The following is a 26,236-nucleotide window of genomic DNA, read 5'->3' on the forward strand; positions in this document are numbered from 1 at the left end:
GCTAGTTGGTGTAGGCATGGTCTTTTCAGGGACTAAATGTAGCTGTCATCACCATTAGATGGCAGCCACTGTTACTTTGTGTCTACTATGCACAAGGCACTGTGCTAGCACTTTCTTATACTCTCTGTTTTAGTTGCCCTGCACAGGAATCCCGCAAAGTCACGTGAGGAAGTGGAGAACATGGTGGAGCTTTAACAGCTGGTGCCAGAACTTTTTGAAAGAAAGAATTGTTTTTATTGGGGAAATACTTTGATAAGTCCTTGGGGTAGAGAATGAGTCTCTGTCCCGAGGCTTGGTGGTTAGCCAGTGCTCAGGCTTCAGAGGAGGGGGAAGCTCCTCAGCATCATAGAAGTAGAAAAACTGGAGCTAGGTCAGGAGAGGAGAAGGTGAGGAGATGAGGTATGAGGGGGACAGGTCGTGGGTGAATTTACACATGGCCATAGCCTTCTACAATATATTCCCAACTCAGGACCGCAAATTCTCAGTGTCAGTAAAACTCTCAAAATGCTAGGTTTGAGTGCTCTTTTTGGGGAAACTGGTGAAGAGGCAGAGTTTGGCATCTGGAATTACTTCAGGCAGAGCAAGGAAAATACCTGAGAACACAGGAGGCCAGAGTCTGAAGAGACCATGAGACAGTAAATTCCTGAGAATTTGCTTGTATCTTAAGAAAACATGGTGTCCCCCGGGCATGGAATTGGGGATTTGAAGCAGTCTGGTGAAAATAACAATGGCAAGTGGACCCTAGGTGGCATATAGTTTGCAACAGGTATTATTCGTCCCCATGTTATAGATGGAAAACTGTAAAATTGGAAGAGTTTAACTTCCCCCCAAATCACACAGGGATTCAAACACGTGTCTCCTTCAAATTCTGGATTTTTCTGCTTTGCATACTGTTTCTTCCAATTTCTAATGCCCTCCTTGCCTGTGCTTTTTTAAAACACTACAAGGTCATGATTCTAAAACCTTATGACTATAGACAGGACTTTTGATGAATAGATTGTTCTTTTACATTGAATGTGACTTTGAGTCTCAGCATGTTTCTAGTGTTTTGACAGTGGATGTCCCTCTGTACTTCCATTGAAGACTTGAATCAGAGTTCTTTAGTGACAGTCACAAATCTAGACTTTCCACAGAGCTGTCAGATAATGGGACTGACTACTTGTTAGCAACTAGTTCTGCTTCATGGTTCTAACTTGGCTTCCCTTTATCCCTCCCTTTCTTGCTTCTGCCTCCAGAAATTTGGTCTCTTCACTGCTTGTCTTTCCTTTGTTCTTCCTGCATGGGTATCTCTTTACTAAGGCCCTTTGTGAGCCAAGACTCAGTTCCCTTGCAAGCCCAAAGAGTACTCTCTCCAAATTTCAAGCTACCTCCCTGGTAGTGATCTTCTTTATCCCTGTGAGAAATCTCTGTTTAGGGTGTCCCCGTTTCTCCAGTATATCTGTTTCTTGATTTATTTGCCAAAAGTGTAATCAACAGTAGATAGTTGTTAAGATTCTTCTGCCCTTGGGTAGAACTTGGCCATTTCACCTACTGTTATAAACTAAAATATGGGTGCAGTTACTTTCTGTTGGGCCTGATAGTAGCATAGTCAGAGTATCGTGATCCTCTTCCCTGACATGAGCAGTCTGCAGGGGACAGCTACACATTTTCTTACTTCTGGTTTTCAGTGTGAGGGATGTTTTTCGTTCTAAGTTTATTGGCAACGAGGAGGTAGCTAACACTGTGAGTCCCAAGAAAAGTGTTCTTTCTGGCTGCTGATGCTTCTGCGAGTGTCTTTGATTCTTCCTCCAGTGCCCTTCTTTTTCCAGTCCCTTTCCTCCTCACTCACCCCACCATTCTGTCACCATAGTTTTACAAGAGAAAAATTCTTGACCATGGCTGTCCATATAATCATCACCGATTAATTGTGAAAGTAGGGTTGTTTCCCTGCACACACTGTTCATAAGTGCATCATTGCTGGGTGATTTATTGAGTGTGTCCATTTCTTGGAATATCCCAAGCTGATCAGAGCTGCTAAGGAGGACCACATGGATTTCCAACTCCTTCCCATTTCCCTACTTTTACTTAGAAAGGGTGCTAAAATGGCCAAAAAATAGACAGCAAACTGGAGAAGAAAAACCACATTACTTCAGTCCTCCCAACAATTCCTTTGTGATTGAGATGTGAATTTATAAATTCCCACTGAATGTGGGACATTATGTAAAATAGCTTGTGTCCCTGCTGTGTCAAAAACAGGTTCTGTGAGGACCTTAAGAGCCAAGAAAGATGGATATATGGAGACAGATAAAAGGTTGAGATGTAACTTATTTTATAATGAGGTGATTCTCTTTTTAATGGACCTTGTTTTTGCCATTTAGATTATAGGTTCTGTATTAGGATTCTGCATAGTGACAAGGTGGCAGAGCTCCATTCTACCAAATTGAATTCAAATGAGTATGATTGGTGTATTAGTCCATGTCTGTTGCTTATAACAAAATACCTGCAACTGGGTGATTTATTAAAAAAAAACAAAACAAAATTTATTGCTTACAGTTTCTGAGGCTGGGAAGTCCAAAGTCCATCTGGTGGTGGCAGCAGTGACCCAGGGGTCTCACATTACAAGATAGTGGAAGCAGAGAGCAGAGAGAGAGAGAGACAGACTCATGCCCCTGATCACCATTTTTAATCCATTTACTACTGCATGGTCCCACAATCTAATCACCTCTTCAAAGACCCAACTTTCAATTACCATAATAGGATTTCCCACCCTCTTAACAGTCACAGTGGAGGCTAAGTTTCTAATACATAAAACTTGGGGGACACAATTCAAGCTTCAGTGAGTTTTGTGGGGACAAAATTAAATCCACTACAACTGGTTTTAAAAAAATCAAACTTATCAGAAGACATCTTAAGTTGAAATGTTACAGACCCCCAAGCAGCTGATATTTAACATTAGATTTATGTACAAGTAAACAGTAATGTGCCCTGGACCATTTGATTAGAAGATCAGTTTATTCTGTGGTTGCTGAGACATTTCATTTCTCTCATTTTTCTTTCCTCTCACTTTGTTTGGCTCACATCTCATCCTCAAGTTTTTTGCCTTTGTTCTCCAACTATCTTATTCTTATTCATCAAAAACATCCTTTCAACTTTAAAAGGTAAGTTCCTCAAATTCACTTTCCCAAGTCCTTTAGCACTAGTTAGAATATGATACAATTAGTAATAAAATGATATTATTCATCAAAGCCAAGTAGACGATTTTCTCCAATTCTGTTATTGTATGGTATAGTACTATCACATTTGCACGGCAGTTTACTTAGAAAAATTATGTGATTCTCTGCTGAGTCAAGCCCTAAACTGTGGATCCTTGAGAATCGTGATCTAGGAGGAATGTCCTGTGTGAGTTTGATGTTTGTGTGTGTGTGTGTGTGCGTGTATGTGTTTTCTTTATTTAATTGGTCCTGGTTTATGTAATCTTGGTTATGAATTATGTAATCTGTCATAGCTCTGTCCAGATTAAGATAAGGAGATAAAAATGTGGCCTTTATCTACACAGACCTAATAAAGAAAAATGAGTTCTGTCAAATACTTTGAACTTTCTAAAGGAAAGATACTTAATGCAAACAGTGACTAAAATTTTAAAAGTCTTAAGCTTGTAAGTTTTTTTTTTAATAGTTTGATATACTTTCTTAGTCTTTTCCCAAAATAGCACTGATGCATCTAGTCATGAGATAAAAATACATGACTATGGATTCTAGAGGTTTAGTCTGTACTTTATATTTTTTATTAAATATCTCAACTTGTTCTTCACTGAATTACTTTTTGATTAGTTTTAAATTGTTAAACCCCAGAACTTGATGATCCGGACTTATTTTATGCCTCTTTTATCAAGACAAGTCATCTCATTCTAACACAAAAATCAGTCTGTTTGAAATTGTAGAGGATACCTGCTAAAACGGTGTGTTATTATCTGACATGGTAATTATGCATGAGTGGGCCTTCAGGTCTTGTTCATCTTCCAGATAGGTGGCCTGAGGCCCAAAGTAGATCAGAAAACTTTCCACTGAATATTGTACATTTGTGGAAGACACTAGATCATATTCCAGAGAGCCAATTCTTGGCCTGTTCTTGGCTTAAACATTTTCATTGGTTGTATACATTTCATTAGATGGCACAGCACTACCCTGAAGTTTACATTTTTATACAATAAAACTCATCAGCCAAATAATTAAAATAAAATCATTGAAATAGAGATGAAAAGAAAAAATAAAAAGGCATGACACAGAAACCAAAGACTATCATACACACATAAGCATTTTTAAAGTAGATTTTTCAGCAGCTCTCCCTAAAAGGCTTCCATTCATTCTTACTCAGCTTCTAACAACCCTTTCAAGTTCCTGTCAATCTGTGTATCAGAATATCCCTAATTACAGGGTATGGTTCCTGTAATATGTAACCTGGCTATCCATTAAGAAAGAGAGGCAGCTGGTAGCATAAAAATGAAATTTTGTTTGCTATAGTTATGTTCTCAGTGAGCACTTAGATTTCTTCTTGAGAGCATTAAAAGAAGTCTGCATGTAATTTATGACAGTGTTCCTATTTTCTCCCAGTGTTTTGTTTTCTCATTCTACATAGTGAAGTTGCTTGCCTTAAACCTGCTGAGTAATTTTTCTCTGTTTATGTTAAAAATGGAAAGGATATTTTTTTCCCTCCGGACGAAAATTTGGAATTCATGAACACTTTCACAGCGTCGAAACAACTAGAGCTCAGCATCCATCCAAGCCTGCATTTAATGTACTGAACCATCAGCTTGCACTGATGACCTGGCCATCAGTGCAGCAAGGCAAAATGCTCACATATGGCTCTCCTGCAAATGCGGAATTCACGCATGCTTAGGTGAAAGGCTATGTTATTCAATTTGCTGTTAAAGTTCACCCTTACACTAAGTGCTTGTGTGTATGATTTATGAGGCAGAGAGCGGGTGAAGTACTTACTCATGGCAATTTGGTTCTTAATCTCCACCTCCTGTAAATTCTGTGGTTCTTCCTTCCATGGTAGATCATTGTCATGCAGGACAGTGCACTTGGTTCTCCTTGAATTGAGCTGTCTTCAAGATTACTTCTTAAGTCCAGATGGTTGAAAAGGAAACTGATTTTAGATTGTGCTGATGTGCAAACTTCTTTAATCAATGACTTAAAGTGACTGCTCATGGCAAACAACAGAAGCTCTTAACCAATTAAAATCTTTAGGAAAGGATGTTAGACTTTTGTTAAAATAGTCATTTATCAGCTGAAATGTATTAAGAGGAACCTAGAAGCAGCTTGCAGTCCTACTTAAATGTAATAAAAGTGGTTTGGTCTTCCCCTTTCAAATTGCAAGCCCAAGGCAAAAAATATGCTGATACAGAAAGAAGTGGCAAGTGTAATTTGGTACAGTAGTCCCCCTTATCTGCAGGGGATACTTTCCAGCTCCCCCACCCCCCGTGAATGTCTGAGACCGCAGATAGTACCAAATCCTATATTTACTCTATTTTTTCCTATACATACATACCTACGATAAAGTGTAATTTATAAATTAGGCACAGTTAAGAGCTTAACAGTGATAACAACAATTATAATGATACATTAGCATTACTGCTCTTGTGCTTTGGGACCATTATTAAGTAAAATAAGGGTTACTTGAACACAAACACTGATACCATGACAGGTGGTCTGCTAAACAAGACAGCTGCTAAGTGATTGATGGGCGGGTAGCACATAAAAGAGTGGATACTCTGGACAAAGGGATGATTCACGACCTGGTTGGGGTGAAACGCACAACACAAGATTTCATAATGCTACTCAGAACAGTGCCATTTAAAACTTATGAATTGCTTTTTTCTGGAACTTTCTATTTAATGTTTTTGGACTGCGGTTGACCATGGGTAACTGAAACTGTTGATAAGGCAGGGCTGCTGTATAGTTAGTCCTGTCTTTTAGATCCATGTGTTTCTACATAAAACTTAAAGACATGGCTTGCTTTCTTCTTTGGCCAGAAAAGTAAAGGGAGTTTGATTCTGATATAGAACACAGTTTTAGCAGGGCTTGAAAATATTACCAGCATAGATGTCTTTGGAAATAGGAGAAAAATTAATTTTTTTTTTTTAGATTTCTGTCCTTAATAGTTGGAGAAAAATCTTCGGTTAGTAGTTATGATTAAAGGCCTATTGTCATTTCCTCTGTCAGAATAAACTGCTGAAATCCTGTAGTTCTCTCTTTATGTCTTTCAGTGGTGATGAGGTTTAACTGTAACACTCAGGATAGCCACTGTATTTCATTGACAGGCCATTGGATTCAAGAGCCATTTCTTATATAAGAATTGTTTTTTAATAGTTCCCTCTCCTTTGTAATTACGAGTAGTGTTTTCTTGGGACATTCAAGGTAAGATCTGCTCTCTGAGCTTTAAAGAGTTATTCCGTAGTAGACACATCTAATGTCTCCCTTTTACCTGGGTAAATCTCCATGAATCTCTTAGATAAATTGCACTTATTTATTGCCAGTTTTTCAATAGCTTTGATTGAAGTACAGCGTTCTACCAAAAAATGTACTGGTAAGTACAATTTGGTAATCTTTTGTAAATTTATTGAGTTATACAGTCATCACCACAATCCAGTTAAAGAAATTTCCCTCACACCAAAAAGTTCCCTTTGCCTGTTTGTGGTCAATTCTTGCTTCTACCTCCAGCGTAAGCAACTACTTTCTGTCTCTGTAGATTGGCATTTTCTGGAAATGTCACATAAATGAGATCACTCTATGTGTAGTCTCTTGCATCTGGCTTCTTTCACTTACTGTAATGTTTTTGAGGTTTGTTCATCTTGTAGTGTGTATTGATAATTCATTTCTTTTTATGGCTGAATGATATTCCATCATATGGGTATGCCATATTTTGTTTATCCATTCACCAGTTGATAGACATTTGGATTGTTTCCAGTTTGGAGCTATTAGAAGTAGTGCTGTTACGAACAATTATATACAAGTCTTTGTACGTTTTTGTTTTCTTGGGTAGGAGTGGAATTGCTGGGCAATATGGGAAGTATATGTTTAAATTTTTAAGAAACCGTCAAACTCTTTTCAAAAGGAGCTTTTCATTTTCCATTCTCACCAGCAATATATGAGGGATCCAATTCCTTCACATACTTGTATTGATAATATTGTGTTGTCAGTCTTTTTAATTATAGCTATTTCAGTAGCAGTGTTTAGTGGGGTCTAATGAGACCTTCATGATTTTTGCCTTACCTAGTACCCATAAAGAAAACATTGTCAGTTCAGGTAGTAGACTGTATTTTAAATAAAGATCTTCAGGTACTGGAGTTTTAAGAAAAATAAACTTAGATGCATATACTACAAGATTATGTTTGTGTTTTGGAATCCTCTGTTTCTGGAAAGAATTTATGTTAGTAAAGGATAAACTTAGTTCAGGAAAAACTGTGTAGATTTCAGGAACTTGTTAGAGCACAAAGGTGATTAGTTGTGAGAAATTAAAGTCAATTTTATTGACATCGGGCATTTAGTATGTTTTAGATCAATGTTTACAGGTGTGGAAAATTTATAGGTTCATTATTTTCTCCTTTTATTTGTTCTGTTGTAGTATTTTTCTCAAGCATGTGTTTATTTTGTTGGATTCTTTACCTGTCTCATATACTGAGAAGAAAATATATGTGCAATAACTAAGATTGGATTATCCCATAAATTTGCCCCTTTCTATTACTTTTAGATATACTATAATGAGGCCAGCAAGACTTAGATAAGAATTTTAAATGTATGGGATTATAAGAAGGGTAGAATCCACAAACCAAAGATAAGATTTGCCTGCGGCAAATCTGGTTCAAATCAGTAGACTTTCCTGAGTTTAGAAGATAAAATGAAATAATTTCTAAGGTCCTTTTTACCACTGTTGCTTAAAAAGTATATGAGTAATAAACAGGAAGAATGAAGTATATGGTATAGAAAGAATAAAAGAAAAAAGAAATAAAAAGATCGGTGAAACAGAGGAATTCTTAGTGTGAACATCAGTAAATGCCTTCCTACTTAGAACTCACTGGAAATAGAAACATCTATTGTCTGTTTATATGACAGTCTTTTACATGTTGCAAGGTGATTTAACTGCTCCTTAGGCTTCCCCTCATTAAAAAAATAATAAGTACATGCCTGTTGAAAAATATACAAACAGTAATATGTTGCATATAAAATTAAAGAGCATAAGTCTCCTTTGTTGTACCCCTACCTTCACAACCCTCCCCGTGCTCACATTCTCTATCTGTTTTGCTGTGTTAGTCCTTTTTTGTTGCTTACAACAAAATACGTGGAACTGGGTAATTTATAAGAAAATGAAATTTATTGCTTACAGTTCTGAAGGCTGAGAAGTCCAAAATCCAGGGAACACATCTGTTGAGGGTCTTTTTGGTGGTGGCTTTACAGCAATACAGGGTCACAGGTGAGAATGGCAAAGCAGAGAGAGAGCAGCTCTTCATGTGCTCTCCTTTTAAAGCCCTCCAAACCATGCCCCTGACTACCATTATTAATGCATTCACTACAGGTGTGGTCCTACATTCCAATCATCTCTTCAAGGTCGCACCTTTCAATTACCATAATAGTATTTCCCACCCTCAACAGTTACAGTGGGGGATTAAGTTTTGGGGGGATATTCAACCCAAGGCACTTGCTTTCTCACTCCTTCATAGGAATAACCCTGGTAATCCCTGTTAATACTCTATATCCTGATCAAGGTGGTTAATTGTTTTAGGGTACAGTAAATTGGGGTTATAGCCGTAGACAGTACATTTTGGGAGAACACCTCATTCCCTGTGGGATCAAGCAACTTGATCTAAGAGAACAAGAGCTTACAATAAGATAGGACGAGGCTAAGTCATACTTGGTAAGCAACAACAGGAAGCTAAGATGTGTGCGTGGATAGAATCATGACAATGTCAGATGAAATGTTACATCCCTACACACCTGCCTATATCTCTTTCATAGCCTACCTACTACTCTTTGTCTGTGTATTTCCCTCTTTCATAGAGCTTTATTGTAACACTTTCCATCACTGTGAAAATAAGGAGGGAGGTGAAAAAAGAGAGTTCTAGACTGTCCACTCCCCCAGGTGATAGCCAGCTCCAAATACACGGCATATGGGTTTAAATTTAAGGAACAACAAAAAGACATCTTCATTCCATAGGCTTTTAGAGGAGTAAACTCACAAGGTCTAGACCATTTGTTCATCCATTCAGCAAATGTTTGTTAAATGCATACTATGTGCCAGTCATTACGGCAAGACACAGACAGTAAATAAGTAAGGAAATAAGGACATTTCAGTCAATGACAGACCACATAAACAAAGGTGGTCCCATAAGATTGTAACACCTTATTTTTACTGTACCTTTTCTGTGTTTAGATATGTTTAGGTACATATTACTTACCATTCTGTTACAATTGCCTACAGTATTTAGTACAGTAACAAGCTGTACAGGTTTGTAGCCTAGGAGCTACATACAGCTTAGGTGTATAGTAGGCTATACCATCTAGGTTTGTGTAAGTACACTCTGGTGTTCATATATCGGTGAAATCATTTAACAATGCACTTCTCAGAACATATTCCCATTGTTAAGCGAAACATGACTATGTATAACAAATGGTGATAAACACTTGTATTAATTTCCTAGGTCTGCAGTAACCGTACCACAAACTGACTGGCTTAAAACAACAGAAGTTTATTCTCTCATAGTTCTGGAAACTAGAAGTCCTATATCATGGTTTGGCAAAGTTGGTTCCTTTTGAGGACTTTGAGGCAGAATCTGTTTAATGGCCCCCTCATAGCTTTTGGTGACAGCTGGCAACTTTGCAATTCCTAGGCTTGTAGATGCGTTACTCTAATCTCTTCCTCCCTCTTAATGTGTGTGTCTGTGCTGAAATTTACCTCTTCTTATAAGGAAGCCAGTCATATTGGATTAGAGACTGCCGTAATGACCTTATCTTAACTTGATTACAACTGCAAGGACCCTATTTCCAAATAAGGTAACATTCTGAGGTTCTAGAAAAGACATGAATTTGAGGGGTTTACTACTCAACCAATGACAGCACTGTAGCAAAAAATTAAAGCGGGATGGTGGGATAGGGAATGCTGGGGTGAGATGCACTTGTGATTTAATGTAGAAGATAAGGGAAGTCCTCACTGTTTCAGCATCATTTGAACAGAGAATTGAGGAAGGTGGGGGAGAGAATCCAGAGGATATCTGTGGGGAGAGCTTTGCAGACAGTGGGAGCAGCATGTTCCTCTGAAGCAAGAATGTGCTTGGCTTCATCAAGAAGCATCAGGGAGGCCAGTGCGGCTGGAGGAAGGAAGTAGGAGATGAGATCAGACATGTGGCTGGGGAACGTATCACATAGGGCCTCCTAGACCTTTTTCTTTACTCTGATTGAAATGGGAAACCATTGAAGAGTTTTAAGTAGAGGATCTGGTTGGCTCATATGCCATGTTGAGAAAGGGCAAGGCTGAAGTAGGCAGATGAATTAGGCTACTGCGTTAATCCAAATGAGGGAGGTAGTGGTGGAGGTAGTGAGAAGAGGTCAGATTCTTGATATGTTTTGAAAGTAAAATTTGGCAAGTTTTACTGATCATTTTTGAATGTAGGGTATGAAGAAAGAAAGAGGTCAGAGATGACTCCCAAGTTTTTTGGCCTAAGCAACTGGAAGGAATTGCCATTTACTGAGAAGGGAAAGTCTGCTAAGTTGGTCATACTTATATAAGTCTGGAGTTCAGGAAAAAGGTCTGGGAGAAGTCACCATAGAGATGTCTGTAAAGGCATGAAACTGGATGAGATCCTACACTAAGGGAGAGGTTTGGGATATAGGGCACAGGTGAAAGGGGTAACTTAGATGCACAGACAGCTCAATGAAGGCAGTAGGAGGGAAGGTAGAGTATATGGGGACAGGTGCAGGTGGGTGACCAGTTGAAAGAAGAATTCATGGAGGAGATTGGCATAACCTGGGCCATAAAAGGCTAGATAGGAGAGGTCCCAAAGAAAGGTATTCCAAGGCAACAGCCTCAGTGATGGTGGGTCCTAGTGCTGTGTGTGTTAATGGGACTTTCCCTAGGAATAATGGGTTTTGTTGCTGCTGTTGTTTTGCCCCTTGAGTTTACTGTTAACAAGCATTTCTGATCACTTTGTATCTATTTCTAATTCTTTTCTAATTTCTAATCATTTTCTAATGCAGTTCTCTCAGATCTGTCTCTTTCCATCCTAACTACCACTGTGCTAATTCAGGCTTTCGTTATTTCACCATTGGACAGTTTCAGCATCCTATATTAATTATCCGCAATGTTCTTTTACTTCAGTCCAGCCCGTATGTACAGATTTAGCTTCTTATAGCACAGATTTGATTGTAGGTCAGCCGTTCTTAATCACTCCCCCTGTCTTTGAAGTCAGTCCCCCATTCAAGGCTTGCCACAGTTTGGTCCCACCCTGCCACTCCTAACCCATTTTTGTACAGGCCTCCTCTCCTCCCCTCCCTCTGCATGTTTTTTCTTGATATTCTCTCCACAGAAAATGTCCATCCTTCTCCCTCATTCTCAAACCTCACTCTAAAGAGATGCCCATGACTTGAGAACCAGTATTTCTTTGTACACCAATGCCTGGTCGAAGTTTCATTATAGTAGAATTCATTATCACAGATTCTGCTGCTGTCCTACCGTGAGTAAGACAAAGTGACCTCATCTGTTTTCATGTTCTCTGAGTACTACTGACCAGTAGTAATTTGTTTGTTCGTTTCCATTGTTGACTTTAATGAAACAGTGCTTAGGAATAATAAGAATTCGAATTTTTGAATTACAGCAGAATTATTTCTCTGGTTCTTGAATTGAATCAGTTCCTAAATCTTAATGCTAAATCTTATATAGAAATATAACATTTCTGTATTTTGAGCTCTAGAATATTATAGAACTTTCTTCATAAAACCAGAAAAGGATAGAGGAGGAAAAAAATGCAAGAGAAGAAAAAGAGGAATCTGAGGAGTCCTTCAAGGAAGATATCATATAAACTTAAGGCATCTTTATTTATCAGTTTTTAGAAGGATTTGCCACATAAAACGTGGTTTTTCTAAAATTTCTGATACTTGACATTTCCTTTCAAGAATGACTCAAATTCCTGAGGCTCTGTAAAACACTGTGCTGCCTCCCTCTCTTCCAGCGTCCACAAAAGGACATTCAACCAGTGGCCACCTGCTTCTCTTTTCGGGGAGGAGTCTGACTCATCACTCACTGTATCTCTTCAACTGAAACATGAATTTAGGTTCCATTCAGTTACCAACTTTTAATTGGATCCCACAGCCAGATTGGTCTCCTGCTCCAGAGAGTTTCCTCTTGGCTGTACTGTTACTATGGCTACTTGGTTCCTTCTGCTTACTTACTATATTAGTTTGATGACATCTATGCAGGTGTGAAGCTAGACATTCTTTTCTCCCTCCTCCTGCCCATCCGGAATGGAATCAAGTCGAGGTGGTAAGATTCTTAATTCTTCTGTATGTATCACTTTTATTTTGGTAAGCTTTGCCAAGTTTTAGAATTCTAGGACCATGGAAAATTGTGGAGACAGTCTTTCTCTGCTCTCTCTACCCCTCACCCCCATCCGTGACACATTTGTTGAGGCGTATGGCATATACATGACATAAATGAACTCAAGAAATCACTTCCTCTTTTAATGAGAAAGTCTTTAGTTTCTTTCTTGTGTTAGCATAATGTCTTTATTTTGTACTTTAAGTGTACTCTTTTCTAGAATTGGAGAAAATTAGTTGCACTAGAGAGTGGATGTTCTTTGGTCTTTAATTACCTGCTATATGCCCTCTAAATATTAATTGATGACCTTTAGGCTTTGTGGGACATGTTCAGTAGGTCTTTAATGGTTAAATTGAATGTTTTTAATAAAAAAACTACAAGACTGTAGATTGCCGTCCATTGACCAGGAAACTTAAAATTTGCTAGCTGACCTGGGAATGGATCTGGTCTTAGCCCATGCTATTTAAGATGAGACGTACTATTCATCAGTAATAAAAAAGATATGTCATAATGTTCTCTTATATAAAGTGAGATTACAGCCAGTGGATGCCCTTTTTCTAGTTTTTCATTAGCTCATACTGTCATTCATGTTCTACAGAGTGAGCTAAGGCCAAGAGACCTTCAGTATCATTCTTCCTGTGGCTACAAAGTAGGACTCACAGTTAGCTCAAAAACAAAAATAAAATGAGAGAGATCTCGTAGTCTGCAGGAAGGAATGGATTCTTACAATAAAGACTTTGCATTTACTCTGCTCCTTGTGCCTGGGGTTTTAATTTAACACATCAATGAAAAGACAGCATTTAAAAGGAGAGGAAAACACCCAGCAGGACTTACTTTTATTAGTGCAATTTGTAAGAAAATACAGCATTTAATGAGAAAATCGTTAAGCATGTAAAAATGGGCCATGACTGATCTTGTGGAGCTTAAATGGTGAGGTTTTAATTGAGGTTTTTTAGTTATTGGTAAGAAAAATAATATTAATTAAAAAAACCCAGGGCTGCATCTGTATGTTGAGGTGGTCAGCATTTTATATATCTTAGTTCAATTTCCTGTGCCACTGGTCATGGTTATTATGGCTATGGTGGTGGTCTGTGTTTCATATCTGCTGACTTTCTTTGTTCTTAAAAAGGAGCCAGGCAACTTCTTTTCTGCTGGATGAGGAAGTTTAGGGCAGAGAGCCTGGCAGAACAGTTTCTAAAAGGGGGGAAGGACAGGGCAGGGCAAAGAACAGAGCAGAACTGTGTCCACTTCGTAGTACAGATGCTTAAAAAAGAAGACAACTTGTGAATGTCATTTTCACGTTCATAAAGCTTATGCTTTTTTCCTATTCTCCACTTCTTTCATTGCCATCCATTGATTTTTTTTTTCCCCCAGTAAGAGTATTTCATTAAAGACTGCAAAACTAAAAACAAATGCCAGAACAAGGAGCACACACATTCAGGGCAAATTCTGTCTGGAATCTTAGCTCCAAAATCTCTTGGAAGTGGAAGCAGAAATGGCAGCATATCTTTTGTCCTTTAGAGGAAAAATATTTAGGATGCCTTCTTTTTGTACTTAAATTTTCAGAAGTACACTTGACTTCTGAGAGGTTGTGAACACTATGGGAAGTGCTCAGTGGCTCCTAGTACCTCTCGCTTATTTTCACGGTCCACACCATGATGTGGCAATTGTTTGCTGTGTTTCACCATGTTAAAGCTGAAGGAGAGGGAAATGTATGTAGCTCCTGAAGAGGTCTCAATTAGAAGTGAAAATAATGGGGTTTTTTCTAAATTCTGTTTTTTAGAAATACACCTTTTAAAACAATTTAAATGGCTAGGAAAAGCTTTAAATGTATATATATGTACCTGTGAATTTTTTTGCTACAACTTTTAGTTGAATTTCATTATATCCTTTGTTACTAGAAAGAAGAAAAGGAAAAAAAAACTTACGTATTGAACCTTCCCTTATTATTTAAATTAAATAATGCCTTGTTATTTCCCCAGTAATTATTTCGTCTCTTCTACCAACTAGGAGATTTATGATCTTCATCACAATAAAGCGGTCAACACTGTGCCAGGTGGCCCTTAGATCCACTTCTCACCCTTTCCTGTGTGCACCGGATCAGGGGAAGGGATGGGGCAGGGTTCACCCGTGCAGGTTGCATTTCCCAGGCTCCCATGTGTCAAGGCTTCCTGCTAAATTCAGCTAATGGGAGCCACTGGTGAATATGATGAGAAGTGGGGAGAGAAGGAGAAGCCAGGGTGTTTTTCCCTTTCTGTGCTGGGCAGCATCTCCTATCCTTCATGTCTTTGGCTCCTATAGGACAGGTCCCTGAACTCTAGTTACACCCCCTCTTTTCTTTTTCCCACATGCCAACAGGTGCTAAGGTCTTCTTGCTGTTACTGTCTCTGGGTTATAGCACCATTTTCAGTTGGCTTTACAGCTTTTCATCACCTGTATAACAATTGCCTGCATTAAATTTCCTGTGTTAAATATTCAGAGTGATTTTTTTATTCTTCTGGTTAGACCTTGACTAATATACACACAGCCTCTACCTACAATGGCCAATTTACATCTTATAGTAGAGAGACATAAAGGAAGCCTGTTTGTTATCCATTTCTGTTTTAGTTGCCTATATTAAAATACAGACTCCTTTTCTTATCAAGGAAATATGTCTTGTAAGCTCCTGTCTTAAAACAGTGATGGTAATTTACATGTGGATTTAATTGCTGATAGACTGGACTACTTGCCTAGAGTTTTATTTGTTGATGGCTATTATTCCTTTTTATTGCCTTAATAATAATGAGTGGCCTGATCTTGATTTTTATTGTCACATTTTTATTTTGTTTTACAAAGATGATATTGTCATTGGATATACCTAAATCTGTTCTTTAACATTGGCTATACATAAAGCAGTTCCTAACTGCTGACATCTGCAAAATGTACAACTTTTCAATGAGTAAAATTCACATGAGGCATTGAGATAGTGAGAAGAATTAAATTGGGAAACATCTTCATTGATGCCTGGGTTCAGCAAAATAGTTTGAGATTGTTACAATCCTTTTTCTGTAGTGTGTGACAGATGAGTGAACCTGCTGCTTTTTGGTTCTGTCAGAATGAGTGAAGAGCCACAATAAATGACTTCCTTTCACTTTGTTGGAAATATCTTAGCAGAGAACAGAGGTAGTGATTAAAAGTAAAGTCAGAGGCAGATAAGTTGTGACTATGCAACAAGAAAGGAGGTGGTCCATTCTGTAGGACTTTGGATGCTATTGAATGTTTTCTGTAAATAGGGAGAACATGTATTTCAGAATAAGCAGGAAAACTGCCGTTTTCCTCTTATATAACACTTCCAAATCTAGGTAACATTTTGAATATGACACTAAAGTATTATTGTATTGAAACTAATTTTGTATATCCATATCTGTACTCATTTCAGATGCTCAGTTAATATCTAATGCCCATATTCAAAACCTCCAAATCCAGGACCAGATATCTTTGAAGTATCTCTTGAGATAAATGATGGCCCTTTGCCTGACTTAGTATTCTAAAATGGATGACACTTCCAATGGCCATTTTTTATATTGGCTCCTAATGAATATTATTGAGTCACTGACTAATTCTGAAGAAATTTTGTGAATTATAATTGAGGCTATGATTTACTGAGTATGAAAACTGACAGGCCATTGCTTAGCTCTGTAATTGAGGTAGAAGCAGAGAAATGATCAGCATTTCCTTTCTGCAGGGTGGGGGAGATAGGGAAGTCAAAAGCATAATCCAGCCAAGGTAGAAGATTAATTTTGTCAGCCACTTCTGCATTTTACTATCATTAAAAACGGCAGGGGAGCTGGCCCCGTGGCTCACTTGGGAGAGTGCAGCGCTGATAGCGCTGAGGCTTCTGGTTCAAATCCTATGTAGGGATGGCCGGTGCGCTCACTGGCTGAGCGTGGTGCAGACCACACCATGCCGAGGGTTGTGATCCCCTTGCCAGTCCAACAACAACAACAACAAAAAAAAAAAAAGGCAGGGAAATGTGAAGTATGTTAAAGCACCACCCATCACTGCTATTCCCCAGTGTTAAAAGGTTCATTATCATCAGCGAACTGATCTAGGTAAAGGGACAGAATTCAGAATCATGGGCCAGATGCACAGGCAGCATAACAGATTATTCCTAGAAGGGCAAAAATCTGGTTCTCTGTACTCATTGGATTTATTTGGATAGAAGTTTGGATTCAGAAACCTTTGTTTCTGAACCCTCCAGGGGAAAAGACAGAACATGTAACATGTATATAAGAAAAACTAAATCCCCATAGGCCCATAGATACAGGAGGACTTCATTCTAAAATAGACACTGGCTATGGAGACCCCTACTTCCTTTTCTTTGTATACCTTCTTTCCAACATGGTTATTGCAAATGGATTGTTGCCTTTGGCATTTGCTTCATTTTAGCCTCTTCTGAATATTTTTCTCTGTAAGGTGGCAACTATGTATGTGTGTTCCATCCTATTTCAAGATAAAATGGGTCAGGAAGCTGTGCTTTTTGCAAAGGAATTCAGTACCTCTGTAGGTGTTAAGGGACTCCTGGGTCTAAGGGCTTCCTAAATTTCAGTCCTTAATCCCTGTGCTCTTTATACTCTTTTCCTTGTAGTCTTTATGTAAGTTTGGACCCAGCAGACAATGCATTTCTTTAAATAGTCTCTTCTTGTAGTATCTATGATGCCATATCCTCTTGATTTTCTTCTGTCTCTCCTTCTTGAGCTCCGTTTCCTCTATCCAACCTCTAAATGTTGTAGTTCCTAAAAGGCTCGGTCTTGAGCTCCTTCTCTCTTCTACACTTTCTAAGGAGCCAAGCTCTGCTTTGCCTCAGGACCCTCACGCATGTCCTTCTTCTTCTTAGAACTCCTTTCTCTCCAACCTTTTCTGTCCAATTCTTACTCCTTTTTCTTCCTCTACTCCTGTCCATGTACTGGACCATTTGCTTTTCTCCAAACACACCCTGTGCTTTCCCACCTCTGTTCTTTGTACTCAGGCTCATTCTCTTTCCTGCCGCATGTGAGGGTCAGTTTCTGTTTTTCATCGGCCAGCTGAAAAAATATATTAATTCAGGAAGCTTTTTATAATCACCTAACACTTTTAAAAATTCAGCTCAGTTAATGTATTCCATAATATTCATAGCCCTCTTCACATTTACTTCCTATTATTATTTTTGTGTATATGTGTTATATTCCTTGTTAGATTGCAAATTCGTCAGAGACAAGGGTCTTGTCTTCAATTTTATTTATATCTTCCACAGAACATCGCACAGTGTCTTATACATACTAGTTACGCAATATATATTAGGATAAATCAATGAAAATGATCAATAAATCAGACAAAGAGAAACATATATGTTATAGCTTCCTATGATTCCTCATTCTCATTTCAAGAGAAATGGGGAATTTGGAGTCTCTGGGATTACTGCCCTTGGCCTGTAAAGGTATTTTTTGTGCCCAGATCTGTAACTCCAAGGGAACTTTTTATCAGACTATTTGAGAAAGTAGGCTGCTATAAGTGAGATAGAAAATATCAAACATTTCTGTTACTTTCCCTTTCTAAGCTGAAAAAGAGAGATAGCTTCTGTTTGCTTTGAGCTTCTTGTTGCTGGTTTTCTGCTCTGCTTACTAATCAGGGTTGTATTATTTACCTTGTTTAAAAGGATCCATCTGAACATTCTTTCTCTCCTTTGTAGTTGGATATTAATTCACTGCTGCAGGATACTTTGGTAAAGATTTCTGAAATTGCAGGGAAATGTTTCTTTAATCCCTCAAGTTTGTTAAGTGCTTTATTGTAATGGAGATCATAATCTCCTAGTTGATAGAAAAGATGAAATGGTTACTGGGGATATTTTTCCCTTGCTGCAAAATTGCTACATTAGGAAATAATTCACCCAGTTTTTTAATCCTTTCCATGTGCTGTAAGGTCCTTTGGAAATAAGTAGATGACCTTGGTTTCATGTCTTTCATAAGTCCTTGAGCAATGTTCAGGTCACTGTTTTTCACACAGTTATTGGCCTTGAACCTTTATAGATGAATCTTGAAAGTGGTTTGCTTTAGTATTGTGCACAAACATGTTCATAACTACTCAAATGAGGCCATGATTTTGGGAAACATAAAGTCTTAGAATATCTTGACCATTCAGCATAAAGTGCCGAACAGCCAGCCACCGAGTGGTTTCAGGGGACAAGAAAGAGTGAGCTTTTAGGCCATGAGTGTTCACTTTTCCTTGGTTTGTTCTTCTACACAGATCTTCAGGGTCAGTTTTGATCTACTCAGCAAATGAAGTTCCTTGATGACTTTTACGTTTCTATTTTCTTTTCCCTTTTTTCATACTGGAGAATTCTTTGTTTCCTTGTGAGGCAACCTCAAGTTGCAACCCTCCTTGTAAATGATAACATTATTAATGTATTTCTCTTCCCGTAGCATTTGTGGCATTGCTTGCTGACAGTTACTGTTTATTAAATATTAGTAGCTCGTGGAGTGCTGAGCAGTGTGGAAAATGTTCAGGTCCAGCTAAGGGGATAAGATACATAGTAATGATTTCTCATTCTCAAGGGATATTATGTTAAGACTGGGGCTGGCCTTTTCTAACTTAATGTGGAATTAATAGGAGATGGGGTGTCCCTGGCTTCTTATTTTTCACTGCCTGGCACTATTTGACAAGTATCTCGAGTGGAATTAGGGGAGGAACTAGAGAATTTATTTTCTATGAATATAATAGGAAAGACAGTTTTGAATTCTCCCGATGGCCCTAAATTCTGGGAGGAAAATAAAAAGCAGAAACAACAATTTAAAAAACAACAATCACAACCTAGTTTTTGACATCCTGTAAAGGAGTATTTAGCTATAATTCTAAGCATTTTAGAAATGAAATTTTATTTCTTAACAAATATCACTAAGTATTATCCATACTTCTCAAATATAGACTTTTGAAATCAGGATTTTGCACTTCATCTCCCCCCTAAAAGAAATCAGGCTATTGGGCATGCTGACCATAACGCTTTTGAACCATTAAACATACTTACAGGCAACTTGTGGAAGCAGACTCTCTCTAACAAGCATCACTGAAATCTGGGAAAGTAAATTTGTTGTCTTACGTTGTAGTGAGTCGCCAGCTAATAAGTCACATTGAACAGTTTTTGGATACTAACGAAACACCATATTTTATGAAGAGCATGGACTGCATCAAAGCCTTCCGGGAAGAAGCCATTCAGGTAACACTATCCTTGCCTGTCTTCTCTTCCGAAACAGTTGCCACCGTCACAGGGCAAAGACATACGTTGTCCCACAAATAAGCCTGGGCTCTGGAAACAGTCATTCTCACTGTGAATAGCAATGTATGCCAGGAGAAGGAGAAATGACTAAACTCCTGTTACTGTCATTGTCATTTCTAAGAGGGAATAAAGGTAGGTGGGTGGGATGTTTTATCCCCGGGAGTTAGCTTTTTATTACGCTAAAGCCCCAGCTCTGTGTTCCTATTCAGGGAACCAAGGAAATTTCCATTGTAACCATTGTAACCTCTAGTGGCCCAGTCATTATTGTAAAAGATGGGATTTTAGGAAAATTGATGGAAAATATATAATGGTGTAATTATTGAGAAAGATTTTATAAAGGAGAAGGGATCTGAATGCCAGAAAAAAAAAAAACACTGAAAATTAATTGCTCAGCTTCCTCCACCTCCCCCATTTTTTGTGTGGGTTTTGTTTATTTGTTTTATTAGAAATTTTCAGAAAATACTTCTAAAACTCTTCCAAATTATAGGCTTTTATACCTCTAGACAAGAGGTGAGCAAGTTTAAATTAGAAAGTGTGTATATTTTGTTTATTTTATTTTATCACTGCACAATGTAAACATTTTTTGTGGCCCTCTACCAATTTCTTACCAACCCCTTCACGTCTCCCCCTTTTCCACTTCTGGTGTCCTCAGTTCCATTCTCTCTTTTTGAGAGTTCAAAGAACTATCGTGATTGTTGTTTCTTTCTTTGTTTTTGTTTCCTTTTTTTTTTTTTTCAGCTCCCACTTATGAATGAAGACATGCAGTATTTCTCTTTCTGTACTTGGCTTGTTTCACTTAACATAATTTTCTCTAAGTTCATCCATGTTGCTGTGAATGGCAGAATTTCATTCCTTTTTATAGCAGGGTAGTATTCCATCATGTATATATACCACATTTTCCTTATATAGTTGTCCATCAATGGACATTTAGGTTGGTTCCAACTCTTAGCTATTGTAAATAGAGCTGCAGTAAACATGGGAGGGCAGGTATCTATTCAGCATGATGATTTCCATCCCTTTGGATATACAACCAGCAGCAGAATTGGTGGATTATATGGCAGTTCTATCTGTAGTTGTTTGAGGAACCTTCATACTGTTTTCCATAACAGCTGCACTGATTTACAGTCCCACCAACAGTGTAGGAGCATTCCCCTTAGAAAGTATCATTTTAAATTAGGCACAGTTGTAGTATATGTTCTTGTGTGGATGCTTATTAGATATTTGCTTAATAAATAAACAAATTAATGCTTGAGTAATTTAGGCACTTACAAAGAATGACAAGAAAATGAGAAAATCGTTAAAATTAGATTAAAATAAAAGATTAAGAAATAGATGGCCCAGATACCTTATAGATTAAAGACACAGTTTTGGAAACATAGAATTCAAGATAGGGCTAAGGATGACTCAGGTGGGAAAGATTTGATTAGATGGAAAGAAGTAGTAAAAACACATTGCTTTTTCTCAGCACTGCCCCAGGCTAGACGGAGTGTCTGATACCACTTGTATGTACTGTTGCCACCATGTGTCGTTTGAAATACCAGGCCATCACTGGGTTTCTTTAAAATAAAAAAGGAGAGAGAGAGAGAGATGGAGGAGGAGCAAAAGAGACATCAGAAGTCTTACGGTCAGTCTTAACGTATAGATCTTTGAACTAAAAATTGTCAAAAAGAAGGAAGAAAGATTTATAGAACAGTTAAAATGAGAGTACTGACTGGTTATTTCTGTGTGTGTATATAATGGCACATTTTTAAAAAAGAATACATGTTTTAGATATTGCATACTAAAAATTTACAAATTAAATAATATGACTTCAATTTACTTCAAAATAATCTGAGGATTGTGAGAGGAGAAGATGGGGGTATAAATGAAGCAACATTGATTGAGCTGATAATTATTTAAGCTGGATGATGGGTACATGAGTGGTCACTAAATTATTCTCTGTTTTTGTTTGAAATGGTCTATATTAAAAGTTAAAAAACAAAGCACCAGGCCACCAAAAATACTGTGTGTCTCTGGGAAGCTCTGCACCTTCCACACATGGGAAGGACTTCAGGATCCCAACGACCAAAGCTGAATTTCAAATACCAGCTTCCCATTTACCAAAGAACATTTTTTATACATATGTAAATAAGGTGGATTCACAATATGTAGTACTTTGGTCTAGGGATGACTTTGGTTTTGTATTTGCTGTAACCTGCTACCTCCTCTACCCTCACTTGCCTCCACAGTTTTCAGAAGAGCAGCGCTTTAACAGTTTCCTGAAAGGCCTTCAAGAGAAAGTAGAAATTAAACAATTAAGACATTTTTGGGAAATTGTCGTTCAGGGGAAGGTGTCATTTGTCTTTTTTTTCCAAATATTTATGCTATTTTTTTCCCTAAATATACATGTAAATTCTAAATATAAATTATATTGTGTGATGTGTTATGTGGGGGGACCTGATGACTTTCCATTTGGCTTTGAGAAATGCTCAGGCTTCAGTGAACTCAAAATCTTTCCTAATAAGCATAAATACAAAGTGAGAAATAATAGGTAAATGTATACGTCCCTTCTTAAACTCTTTGTGCAACATGACCCATTCCCAAGACTGTGCCTTTCTAGTTGAATGAAGCAGCTATGTGGGCAAACATGCCCCCTTTCTCAGATTCATAGGCCATTTCAGTCCTGCTGGATCTGCAGCACTTGGATTGCCCTCACCCCCGTTTTGCCTTTCTGCTACCTTTCATTACCTTGTTCTTGGGCTTTCCATATTAGCAGACCAGCATCTTCATGCACCACAGCCACTCAGTTCCTCACTTACCCACAGCAGCCAATGCAAATTAAACCCAGAAAGAAGGCAATACGCATTCTCTCAATGCTAGGCTGGATGTTTGATTTCCTTCATGTCCTTTGTGCATTTTTTTTTTTTTTTTAACATGACCTGGTGTTCTTTCATAACCCAAGTATAAGATATTACTTATTAAAAATACATATTATGAAAATAATTGATGTTTAAGAGATAACATGGAACTTTTCACTTGTAGGGATGCAAAAACCTGTCATTGTATGCAAATTCTGTATAAAAGTTGTTGCATACCTATCTATACAACTTCTAATGGGCAGCTTTTCATCACACAGGCAACCGTTTCCCTGACAGTTAATTTTTTCAGCCCTTTACCTTCTATACTGGGGAACAAAAGCAATTAGAATAGGTGGTAAGTGGGGCTTACTCAAATCACTTTTGTGTCTCTGCTGCCGACCCAGTAGATGAAAGAGATTGGTTTTGGTATTTATTGAATGCCTACAGCATGTTATTTGCTGAAAAGAAACTTACAAGACATACATAAGATACATATTTTCTGAGAGCTTATATTCTTTTAAGAGAGTACACATGACTTGTGCCATTTCTAGGTACAAATGGATGTTGAATTCATTTCACTTTTCTGAAAGCATACCGTGCATTTCAGGTAGGAAAAAAACCTTAGGAAGAAGAGAAAACTAAAGGGTAGATTTTCTATCCTTGATTTGCTCTCACTGAGCTAAAATTGATGTACTGTGTCACATGCTAGACATGCCCATTGCAAGAGCATGTTTCCTCCTGACCGAGTTCTCTGGCCATTTCATCAGTAGCCAGTAACACTGCTACAAATTGAAATGCATGCAGAGTCCCATATTGGGTACCTGATGGGTTTGGACAAAAATGTAGTAAATCAATTATCATTTATTTATTGAGCTTCTGCTGTGTACTACATTAAGGGAATATAAAGATGAATGAGACCTAGTCCCTGCCCTTGAGACAAGTAAAGTCCATTAGGAGAGATAACATATGTACAGATAGTTATACAAGATCAGATATAAGAGCTATTTCAAAGGGATAAACAAAGTGATCTGAATTCTAAAGAAGGATAGACTTTTTCTATTTGGAGTTGATAAAGGAAGGGTTGCACTGGAGATGTGGCTTTTATTGCTTACTACACAAGCAAAAATAAGAGAAAAGATAATGTAAGATGAAACAAACAATGTGAATGTGAATTAATTGCCCTTATAGTTTTATATTTTTAATAGAACAGAGCATCTTTGTAGTTTTAAAAATCTCTAGTGCAAAGGTTGGAGGAGATGTGGTGAAAAGGAAAGTGGGATTGGAGTTGATTCTTTGTGTTTGAGTTTACTCTCTGAATTACTTTTTTAGATGGAGTTACTCTGATCTCCAAAGAGGAAGCCTCTGGAAGCTCTGTCACAGCTGAGGAAGCCAAAAAGGTATTGAGGATATTATCTCCCTGTCTTTAGATGAATTGTTGCAGCGGACATTATTTTTTTGATGCCCTTGAAGAAGTTAAATTTGAAAAGTAACTAAATGAGTGCACCTATTCTTTATTCAACCAAGAAGCAAATTACCACAACTGCAGCATCCTCATGGGAAAAATTACAATCTTTGTCCGTTTCCTGTAGGCCATTCTTGTGTTTCTAGAACTCACCTGCAATCCCAGCTTCAATAGCTCTAGAGCTGCTGAACTCCAGAGTGTGTAAACCAAGCTTAGTCTAGGCCCTGGTAAAGGCAATGAAATTCACCTTGCCAAGTAATTCCCACCCTGGCCACACGTTAGTCACATAGGGAGCTTTTTTCTTTTTAAATACTGATTAAAAATCAGAATCACTACAGAGATTTTGTTGGTCTGAGATGGGTCCTGGGCGTGGTTTGTTTGAGTTTTTAAAGGCCCCTCTGCTGATTGTGATGTGCAGTAGGTAGGTAAACACTAGTATTCTGGCATACGGGACATTCAGGTGTTTTCCGCAAAAGATCCCATGTGTACAGATACCATGAGCTTTTTATTGATGCTAATTATTAGGCCAAGGCCTCCCTGCTTGTTGTATGAATATTGAATCTGATTCAGCTATGAGTCCAAAGTATATAGTTCATAACATTCAGTTCCAGTTACAGTCACTGATTGATCCAGTCCTGCTAGCCCCAATACCTGTCAGCTGTCAGATACTAAGCTTCTACCATATTCTAAGCATTGTGCCGGATGATAAGACAGCACCCTTGCCTTCTAGAAGCTCAGATGGTACACTGGGAGGCAAAGGAGTCTCAGAAAATAACTACACATGCTAAGGGAGAGCTTGGTCTGGGGCTGGCAGACAGGAATTTGTTAGGATAATGGCAGGATCAAGACTAGAGATGTTTATCACCTGGCTAAATTCAGGCCAAATTGAAAATGCCTTGAATTTTCAACTCAATAAAGGCATTTGGTAGAAACCATAGTATTGTTTGGGAGAAAAATTAGAATTTATAAGAATATTTATTAAGTGCTTTGCCTGGCAAAAGTTTTTTGTTAAAGAACAGATATGGTCCCTATTTTTAGGAAGTAAGATCCTGGAATTTTGGAAGCATACTCTAAGGTGCTAATTGTCTCAGTAGTTCCAAGATGTCTGTACTCTCTTCTGCCACAGTCAGTACTGAGTACTGTGGGCTTGATTATGTCTTACAAATGTTTGGTTTTATTTCTTTTTGTCACTTTATACAGTGTTGTAATAATACTTCTCCCTTGAACTGGGGTATATCAGTCAGGGTTCTCCAGAATAAGAGAAGCAACAGAATACACACACACATACACATACACACACAGAAAGACTTTGACTGACTTTGAGGAACATGCGATTGTGGGGGCTGGCAAGTCTGAAATTTGTAAGACAGCCTGTCAGTTCAGGCAGGATTTCTGTATGTTATAGTTTTGAAGCAAAATATCCTTTTTGGGAAACCTCAGTTTTTGCTCTTAAGGCCTTTATCTGATTGGATGAGGCTTGCTGACGTTATCAAGGGTAATTGTTTTTACTTAAAGTCGGCTAATTGTAAATGTTAATTACATCTACAAAACACCTACACAGCAACATCTAGAGTAGTGTGTGATGGGCCTACTGGGCACCATAGCCTAGTCAGGTTTTCACACATTAGCCATCACACAGGGTGAAAGCTTATCAGTCAGTTTTTGCTAAACAAGTAAAGTAACTTAATTTTAGTCATTATTGAATTAAAAAAAAATCTACTATCCAGGTGAGAGTTGAGTACATATTACAGTTTTGGGGGGAGTGGGGAGCACAGATCTAAAAATGTAATGTTTGCTCCCACCCGTACGTCTTAAGCAAAGGTGTCTAGCTAAGTGAATCTAGAATATTAGAGAGGAAAGAAATCTAAAAAGGGATAATGCACTTGGAAATTGTGTGAGGCTTGTTCTATATTGCAAGTGCAATCAATATCTTCTTTGGAATTTAAGGGCACAGAGCCTAAGCATCAGGAATTTTAATGTCTGATAATTAAGCTATAGAGAGAAATTTCAGTTAACAGCCAGATATGGGGTGATGTCCTTAGATGATTCTAGTATCACCAGAACTGATTTCAGCTGTAGTTTAAT

The 26,236-nt window shown here is 38.0% G+C and overlaps 1 protein-coding gene across 5 annotated transcripts in view; it reads left to right on the plus strand.

Moving 5' to 3' along the window:
* XRCC5 (X-ray repair cross complementing 5) overlaps positions 1-26,236 on the plus strand; it is an 83,852-nt gene that overhangs the window by 49,684 nt on the left and 7,932 nt on the right. The window contains exons 17-19 of one of the 5 annotated variants that reach the window (XR_010023413.1): positions 19,683-19,792; positions 21,318-21,476; positions 24,019-24,086. Coding sequence is in view for 1 of the 5 variants with exons in the window: in XM_063095034.1 (XP_062951104.1) it covers positions 19,683-19,792; positions 22,081-22,176; positions 24,018-24,086 (275 nt within the window). In the remaining 4 variants the exon portion in view is untranslated. Of the gene's footprint in view, positions 1-19,682; positions 19,793-21,317; positions 21,477-22,080; positions 22,177-24,017; positions 24,087-26,236 lie in introns of those variants that run through there. The other 4 variants (XR_010023414.1, XM_063095034.1, XR_010023415.1 and 1 more) reach the window with 4 other exon arrangements.

This window comes from Cynocephalus volans, chromosome 1 (assembly GCF_027409185.1).
Source record: "Cynocephalus volans isolate mCynVol1 chromosome 1, mCynVol1.pri, whole genome shotgun sequence".
NCBI lineage: Eukaryota > Metazoa > Chordata > Mammalia > Dermoptera > Cynocephalidae > Cynocephalus > Cynocephalus volans.